Source organism: Notamacropus eugenii, chromosome 1 (genome assembly GCF_028372415.1).
Source record: "Notamacropus eugenii isolate mMacEug1 chromosome 1, mMacEug1.pri_v2, whole genome shotgun sequence".
Lineage (NCBI taxonomy): Eukaryota > Metazoa > Chordata > Mammalia > Diprotodontia > Macropodidae > Notamacropus > Notamacropus eugenii.
In genome coordinates this window covers 409,236,358-409,245,590 of record NC_092872.1, presented here as the reverse complement: position 1 = coordinate 409,245,590, position 9,233 = coordinate 409,236,358, and the positions used below count along the sequence as shown (strand labels likewise).

General features: G+C 42.8%; 1 protein-coding gene across 3 annotated transcripts in view; it reads left to right on the top strand.

Moving 5' to 3' along the window:
* The first annotated feature begins 1,021 nt into the window (after positions 1 to 1,021).
* The window catches only part of AFAP1L1 (actin filament associated protein 1 like 1), an 84,036-nt gene continuing 75,824 nt past the window's right edge, over positions 1,022 to 9,233 (top strand). For 2 of the 3 annotated variants that reach the window (XM_072631013.1, XM_072631012.1), the window contains exon 1: positions 1,023 to 1,189. In XM_072631013.1, coding sequence (XP_072487114.1) covers positions 1,174 to 1,189 — 16 coding nt within the window. In that variant the 5' untranslated portion in view covers positions 1,023 to 1,173. Of the gene's footprint in view, positions 1,190 to 9,233 lie in introns of all 3 variants that reach the window. The other variant, XM_072631011.1, reaches the window with a different exon arrangement.

The window sequence follows — 9,233 nt, the reverse complement described above, 5'->3', positions numbered from 1 at the left end:
GTGAGGAAGGACTGTGCAGATCATCAGCCTCACTTTTCCTCCAGGGCCATCTGAATCCAATGACCAGATATTCATCAGGATGACTGGGGATGACCCAGGATGAGGCGATTGGGATTAAGTGACTTGCTCAAGGTCACACAGCTAGTGAGTATCAAGTGTCCAAGGTGAATTTGAACTCAGGTTCTCCTGACTCCTGCTTTATCCACTGCACCACCTAGCTGCCCCTAATCCATCTTGCACACAATTGCCAAAGTGATGTTCTGAAAGGCAGGTCTGATCATATCATTCCCTCACTCAATAAACTGTAATGGCTTTCTTTTACTTCTAGGATCAATTTCAAACCCCTCTGTTTGGCATTTTAAACCTTTTACCTCCTGGCTTCAAACTAGCTTTCCATAGGTATGCCATGTTACTCCCTCAGGTGTTTAAAAACACAGACAAAAGAAAAAGATGATAGCAGTGCCTAGTACAAAGTAGGTACTTAATGAATGCTGGTTGACGACCAGTAAAAGTTAAAAGCAGAAAATGACCCTAGAGATCATCTGGTCCAATATCTTTATTTTCCGGATAAGGAAAACTGAGGCCCAGAAAGTGTAGAAAACCAGGGTTTAGATCTGAGCTTCATGGGACCTTGGACAAATTACTTTAATTCTTTGTCTCGATTTCCTTCTCTGTAGAATAATACAGTTGAAACTAAGTAATTACTAAGGATTCTTTGGGCTCTAAATTGTTGGAGTTAGATCCTCGACTAGGTCAAGGTCGAGGTGGCCATACCTGGCAGAGATGGGATTCGAACCCAATTGGTCTATCCTATTGCCTTGTAAAGTTCTTTCCCTCACTCCAGGCTCAAGGGGAAAAATCCAGATAGGGAGGCTGGTCCCGCCCTGGACAGCAGAGTTCAGGGGAGGAGTGAGCTCCAGGGCGCGGGTGGTGCTGAGCCTGGGGTAAGACTGGGCGGGAGCAGGGGGCTTGGGCGGTGCATCCTGTCTGGGGGTGGGGATATCTAGGGCTGCAGGGGCTGAAGGCTGCCACTTGCAGACCTGCTGGGACTGTCCCAGCCTCAGCTGAGGAGACTGGAAAGCAGCAGCTCCCTTGCCTAGCGTCCCGAAACTGGGACTGCAGTTTAAGCAGTTTAACTTTGCGCCCCGAGCCTGGGCTCAGTGCGCTGTTCCTATGGAGCAGAACAGAGGTGAGTACGACTACGGGGGGCGGGAGGGAAAGAGAAGGGGTGGTGTTTGGGGTAGGGGAGAGCTTGCACTTGTCTCGTGGCCCTAGGGAGTCTGAGAGAAAGGGCTGCGTGGGGGAGACTGGGGATGCTAGGGGCAGGAGCCATAGCTAAGGGAGAGGAGACACTGGGCACCCTCACGCCTCCCTGCCCCCTGAGAGGTATTGAAGAGTGCGTCGGAAGTCCAAGGCGTCACTAAAACCCGCACCTTCTCTACGCCTCTGAACCGGCACCCTCTTAGCGTCCCTGAACCTCAAAAACCTCCAGTGGTCCTTATCCCCTTACCTTCTCAGCGGGATCTGGTCCAATTCCAAGGCGTCCCTGGCCACTTCCTACTCCCCAGCCCTCCTCTTGTCTCACCACTTCCCGACTCTGCCCTCTCTTTTACACCAAAGCCCCACTGTTCCCTAGTTCCCCACACTTCTGCACACTCCTCCTCCCTTTCCCCCATATTCCTTCTTTCCCCTTCCCTCTCTTCTCCACAAACCCTACACTTGACCCTCTGCCTCATTCCCTTCCTACTCCCCTATTCCCCTCACATCCTGCTACTCCTCCCTATTTCCCTCTTTCCCTCCTTCCCCCTCCCTTCCCGCTTCCGTTCCCCTCCTTTTCTCTACTCTAACCCTCCCCTGTTCTGGGTTGTACCTGCCCCAGGCTTACCCAAGGTGCTGGAGGGTCAGGTGGGGCAAAGTGGGTTGGTTCCGTAGTTACGGAAACATTGGAGTGGAAAGTGCACTGCACGACCACCTGAGTTGGGCTGTGGTTCTGATTTATCTTGTACCTTACGGTCACCTTCCTGAGCCTTTTTACATACGGATTGGGAATAAATAACACTAATCCTGCCAGCTCACCGCCTTGTAGTGAGAAAAGTGCATTGTAAATTACTGAGGACCGAGATAGACTGAGCTTCTTAACTGAATATTAACTCCAGAGCAGGAGCGCTCAATAGTTCTTTATATTCTAGTGCTAAGTACAATATCTGACAGACGGGATAAATAGTTGTTGATTGTTATATGCACATAAGCTGTTATTATTAGAGGTTTGAAAGGAAGGGCGTAAGCTGTAGTGCTGGTGCTGAGGCCCAAGGTGTTTGGTCCCAGGGAATGGCCAGTTGCCTTCTGAAGGGCTTGAGCTGAAATCTCTGAGGTGGCTGGAGCTGGAGGTGTCAATAGTATGACTAGGTGAACCATGGAAAGAGCCTTGGCCTTTGAGTGGAGTTAATGCTGTTTGATTGTCCCTTTTTTCAGTCCTGTGGGCTCCCATGGGTTCCTAATCCTTGAGGACCCCATTTGGGGTTTTCTTGGCAATGATCTGGAATGGTTTGCCATTTCCTTCCCCAGCTCATTTTACAGATGAAGAAAGTGAGGCAAAGGTGGTTAAGTGACTTGCCCAGGGTCACACAGCTAGTAAATGTCTGAGGCAGGATTTAACTCAGGTCTTCCTGACTCCAGGTCTGGCACTCTATTCACTTCACCACCTAGAGTCCAGGAGCTGGTTTCAAATTGTGCCAGGCTTTAATGTTTCCTAACTTTGTGATCTTGGGCAAATCATTTAAGGCTTAAGTCCCTTCATTTCCTCATCTGAAGAATGTGAGTTAGACTGGATAGCCTGTAAGGTTCCTTCTAAATCCAGACATGTGATCTTTTTTTAAAAAAAAATGTTTTAATACACTGAATGAGGGTAGATTAATATGAGACAAAATAAAGTTATTCAGCTAACTCCTCCCAAATGTTTCCTCTTCTAGTTCTTTTTCTAGACACTGAAAAATAAAATACATGCTTTTCTGTTTTTCCAATTCCCAAACAGTGTTTAAATTTAGACTGAATTAGCCCAAAGGGAATAAATAATCTTTCTACTCATGCATAAAGGCTACTGCTAATGGAAATATGATTATCACTTCAAGAATGAGACCTGATTTATTCAAAAGAATCCCAAACTGTACATCAAGAGTCATGGCTTCTCAAATCCTGGTCTCTGCTACTAACTGATCTTGGACAAATCAAAATCTGTCTGTACATAAGTATTCTCATCTAGAAAATGAGAAGTATAATCTAGCTGATCTCTTTTAAGTTTTTTTTTCAGATAAAAGGTCTGTTTTGTGTTCTGACATTCTAATAGTGCTACTTATGAATAATTAGTCTGATAGAAAGTATCTTGGAATTAGAATAAAAATATCTAGGTTCAAATTCTACTTTTGACACTAAATGGTTGTTGTTGGGTCAAGATAGTTCCCTTTAGTAGAACTAACTCAGTTTCTTCCTCCATAAAATGAGGGGATTGGACAAGGTGATCTCAAAGGACACTTCTGATTCTAACTCCTATGCTCTCTGTACAGCCAGTTGTTAATAAGTATATATTAAGCACCTACTATGAGCTAGGCACAAAAAAGATAAAGTGACAACACCTACACTGATTATTTTGCAGGGTAGTTGGGGAGAAAGTACTTTACAAACAGTAAAGTACTACAAAAATACGACATTATTGTTAGGTTTCCCCAGGTTCTGTCCTTCTCTTCCTATTTCTCTTGGTGATCTCATCAGCTTCTGTGGTCTCAGTGATCATCTATGTACTGAAGATTTTCAAATTCACTTATTCAGCTGTAATCTATGTTAACCTCTTTAAGAAAGTCATTGCATCCTTTGAATGCAAAATGTACACTTGCCAAAAAGACTATTTTATGGAGAACTTGCATGGGGCAGGCAATTGCATGGTGGCCAGAGGAAGCGATACAAAGATACTCTCACGGTCTCTCAAGAACTTTGGATTTGACTGTGCAACATGGGAGACACTGGCACAGGACCGCTCAGCATGATGTGCCCACATCAGAAAGGGTGCTATACTCTATGAGCAAAGCAGAATTGAGACAGCACAAAGTAAACACAGGATGTGCAAATTTGGGATGTCCACCTCAAATATTCATATGGACTTTCTGTACCCAAACTGTGGTAGGGCATTCCAAGCACTTATTGGTCAGTCACAGTCAGACACACTGAAATTTCACTTTATCATGGTGATATCATTTTGGTCCTCTTCAAAGATGAACTTTAACCTCCAAATCTGCAACTCCAAATGCCTCTCAGACTTTCCCAAACTGGATGTCCTATAAACATCTTAAACTCAATATTTCCATAACTGAACTCATTATCTTTCTCCACAAATCCTCCCCCCTTCCAAATCTCCCGCATTTGAGGCACCACCATCCTCCCAGTTACCTAGCTCTCAGCCTAGCTGTCATCCTCAACTTACACTATCTCCCTCCCCCCTCAATATTCAATCTGTTGTCAAGTCCTATTTGTGTTACCTTTGTAAAATCTCATGTTTTTGCTCTCTCTTCTAACACTGTCACTACCTTGGTGCAGGCCCTCATCACCACAGACCTGGACTACTACTGCATTAGCCTACTAGTTGATGTCCCTGCCAAAGTCTCTCCCTACTCTAGACCATCATCCACCAACCTGTCAAGTTAAACTTCTTAAAGTGTTGATTTAACTATGTCTTCTCCCTATACAATAAACTCCGTTTGCTCCCTATCCCTTCCCTATCATCAAATATAAAATCTTCTGTTTGATTTCGAAAGCCTTTCTCGACTTGGCCTCTCCTCCCTTTCCAATCTTCTTACACCTTACTTCCCCCTACTCCAAGGACTCTGCAATGCCTACAATACTACCCTTCTTGTTCCTTGAGGGAGATGTTCAGCTTTTTCACCTCTGACACAAATCACAACCTTTATCAGATGCCTCTGGGATAATAACTGCTACCTCCCAGGGTTGTTATGAGGATCAAATGAGATAATTATATAGCATTTTGCCAACTTTAAAGCACTATACAAATGCAAGTTATTGCTATTGTTATTATTTCTTTACTGGTTGTCCCTCATGCCTGGAATACTCTTCCCTCCTCATCTCTACCTCCTGGCTTCTCTAGCTTCCTTCAAGTACCAACTAAAATCCTATCTACAAAAAAAGCCTTTCCTTGTCCCCCTAAATGTCAGCATCTCCCCTCTTGATTATCTCTAATATATCCAATTTGTACATATCTTTGTACAGATCCAACATACCTTGTTTGTATATAGTCATTTGTATGTTGTCTCCCCCATTAAACTCTGAGCTCCTTGAGGGTAAGGACTGCTTTTTGCCTTTCTTTGTATCCTTCCCCCTCACCCCAATGCTTAGCACAGTGCCTGACACATTAATGTGTCATATTAATTAAGTGCCTGGCATTTAGTGCTTGCCTAACTGACTATGTCTTTGGTTCTATTAACATGGAATGAGCACTTCCACCAGTTAGATCATCCATAAAATCTCATCATTTTATTCTTTGGCTTTCTCCAAAGTCCTGTTAAAAGATGCTAAATTTTGACAGGAGGTGATCTTAGCTTTCCAAAGACTAAGGTAGGGGACCTCATACCCTGCCTAATCTTACCAATCTGGAAAGGTTTTCCTCTTTCTAGAAACTAGGTTGTCCTTAGCTTGAATATTTTAGCATAGGCAGCTTTTTAAAGACTTTCTTCTAAGTCACAGACAAATTGCTAATTGTGGTATCAGAGTAAGTTCCCAAATCAATGAAATTACAGATCTTTAAAATATTGATAAGTGACTTTTTTGCATGATTTCTCTTTCAGCTCTGATGAGTCTCATAGCTGGGGAGATGGCTCCAGGGTGCTAACTCTTCTCTAGCAGTTAAGGAAGGAAATGGGACTGTAGTAGAAAGAATGTTAGACATTGAATTGGCAAAGGTGGTCTTGACTCTATCTTCTCCTTTTGCCACTCACTAGCCATATGCTGGGCAGATCGTTTCCCTTTATAGCTGTGTAACTATAATCCTGTATAAAGCTTTATAGCTTTGTTATCTGTAAAATGGGAATAATTTTACTTATCTACCTACCTCACAAAGCCCCTAGAAAGACCTACTGAAATAATGCATGTTGTACTTTGAAAACTTCATTCCAAAAGCAATGGAGAGTCTTTTTTTTTTTTTTTTTTAAGTGAGTTTAAGCATATGAATTTTATTTGTCTGAAGGTAACTGAAGCAACTTGTCCAGCATCCATTGGAGGGAGAGTGGCTGGAGGAGGAAGACCAGTTAGGAGGCTGTTACAGCAATGTAGTCCAGGGGGAATGAGAAACTATGTTAGGGTATTTATTGGCAGTGTGAGTGGGGAGATTAGGGATGGATTTGAAAGGTGTTGGAGAAAGAATGAACAGGTTCCTAGATACAGGGGAGAGAAAGGAGATCATTAGCATTCCTATAATGGAGGATCTCTTTATTTAAGAGGAAACAAAAGCCTAGAGAAGGGAAATGACTGACAAGTCACAGTCAAACCACTAGATAGAGACACATTCAGAACTCAAACCCAAAGTTCTGTTTCCTGACTCCTACTTGAATTCTTATTCACGTAATACCAACACCCATTCAATGATTAATCTGTTAAAGACCTTAGTTTGAAAAGACCAGGGCTCTCCTAATCCAGGGCCGTCTACAGTTGTCTTGATCTATATATGGCCACTAGACTCAGACTCAGAGGAGAAAGAGATTGGTGACTTTGCACAGCCCTCCCTCACTTAAATCCAATTCACTTGCATGTCATGGTATCACCTCCCTGATGTCATGGTCCTCTTCAAGAAGAAAGGACAACAACTAGTGGTACCACAAGACTCTAGAAAATATAACTTAATGTAGGAAGAAATAGAGTTGAGTCAGTTATTACTGAGAAATTATTGTGAGTTAGGAGAAATTGAACTTCCCTAATTCATAATTTAAATTATCACCAACCTGGTTTTAAAATGAAATGCTGAAATTCCAGGAGTTAGAGCTAGAAGGAAGCATAGACATGACCTCTTCCAGCTCCCCGATTTTATAGATGAAGAAACTTAAGGGCTAGAGAGGACAGGTATGACTTGCCCAAGGTTGCAGTAACATGTTAAGGTTCAGTGATATTGGCACTGTAAATCTAACTCTCCAGCTGCTATGCTTTGTCAAAGCTCCCCACCTTCAGGACTAAGTCTTGGCCAAAGTCACCCTAAGTAGTAAGTAGATGGACAGCTAGGTGGCACAGTGGTTAGAGTTGATGGGCCTTGGAGTTAGAAAGACCTGAGTTCAAATTCAGCCTCAGACGCTTACTAGCTCTGTGACCCTGGACAAGTCATTTAACCCTGTTTGCCTCAAGTTTCCTCATCTATAAAATGGCCTTGAAAAGAAAATGGCAAACTATGCCATATCTTTGCCAAGAAAACCACAAGATAGGGTCAGGAAAGGTTGGACATGACTGAACCACAACAAAAGAGCTAAAATTGAATCCTTGATTTCAAATCCAGTATACTTGCCACGGAAAGGAGGGAGGGAGGGAGGAAGGAAGGAAGAAAGAAGGGAAGAAAGGAAGGGAAGGAGGAAGAGAGGGTACATTACTTCCTTTCTCAGTTTCAAGAGTGTCATTCTGTTGTGTTAACAATCCCAAAATGAGAGTATCAGCTTTTAGTCATCAAAGTAGAACCTTGGATTGTTAGCATAGGGATGAGGGATGAGTTTGCTCTAGGGACACATGGGCTGGAGGACAATGGTTGCTCAGAGAGGTGAGGGGTCAGCAAAGGGATCACAGGCTGCTATTTATACAGTTTTTCTGCTCTGAAGAAAGCCCCATTCTTAAAAAATGGACGATATGATGTAATAGGAAAGTCCTCGGCTGGGAGCCAGAGAACCTGGGATAGAGCAAGGTCTGTGACTTGGCAGGTTCCTTCATCTCTCTAACTTCATGTTTCCCCTCTCAAAACTAAGACTGTGTCAAAATAGAATAAGGGAGATTAGAACCTACCCCCCCCCCCCTTTTTTTCTTGTCTGGTTGGGACTGTATTTGACGCACTGTATCTAGCTCTGTGTGCTACATTTTTAGAAGGCCCATGAACAAACTGATGTGTGTGCTCAGAGGTGGGGACCAGGATGGGGAGGGCACTTGAAATCTTGCCTGTTGAGTGTCAGAATAATGAATTAGGGATGTTTAGTCTGCAGAAAAGAAAACTGGGGGTCAGGGGGTTTGAGGATCTAAAAGGTTGTCCTGGAGAAAAGGGACTAGATTTAAGATCATAGGATTTAGAGCTAGAAAGAAGAGAACTTAAGAGATCATCTATAAGTAAACTGAAACTCAGACTTACTAGGCTAGTGGAGGCAGGATTTGAACCCAGGTTCTCTTGCTTCAGATCTATCATTCTGTTATATCTTGCCCCTTGGCTTTGCCTATAAGACAAGAGAAGAATGGATGGAAGTTACAGTGAGGCATATCTAAGTGATATGGTAAAACTTCCTAACTATTAGAAGTTGTCAGTGTCTAACAGTCAAATGAGCTGTTCTTTGAGGAAGTAGTGAACTTTCTATCACCAGAAATACTCAAGAGATGACTGGTTTACTCCCTGTTAGGGTTCCCATAGAGGGGATCCATGCACTAAATAGGATGTTGGGAGTATACCCTTTGTTGTCAAAGAAATAGAGAATCTCAGAAGTAGAAGGGACCTCAAAGGGTATCTACTCCATAGTTCTAATCCCATTCTACCTCCCTCACAGGGGATTGAGGGCCAGAAGAAAGTACATAAATAGCTCTTTGTAAAGCATCAAAATTGGTATTTCATTTAACAAATAAATTAAGGTGATTGTCTTTAAAGTGGATTTTTTGCTTCATGGTTGGTACCCTTTATCTGGTACAATTTCTCCATGCATTTGACATGTTATTTGACATACGTAAGCTTTCTGAAACACAACCATCTATCAATTGTTGTCATTCAGTCATTGAGTCAGGTTCAACTCTTTGACCCCATGGACCACTTCTGTCTTTCACTATCTCACTAAGTCTGTCCAAGTTCATTTCCATTGCTTCCTCTGCCATCCCTTTTTCCTTTTGTCTTCAATCTTTCCCAGCATCAGGGTCTTTTCCAATGAATATTCTCATTATGTGGCCAGAGTATTTAAGCTAATCATTTATTAATCAATCCATCAATTGGGAAGTATTAATTTAACACTTACTGT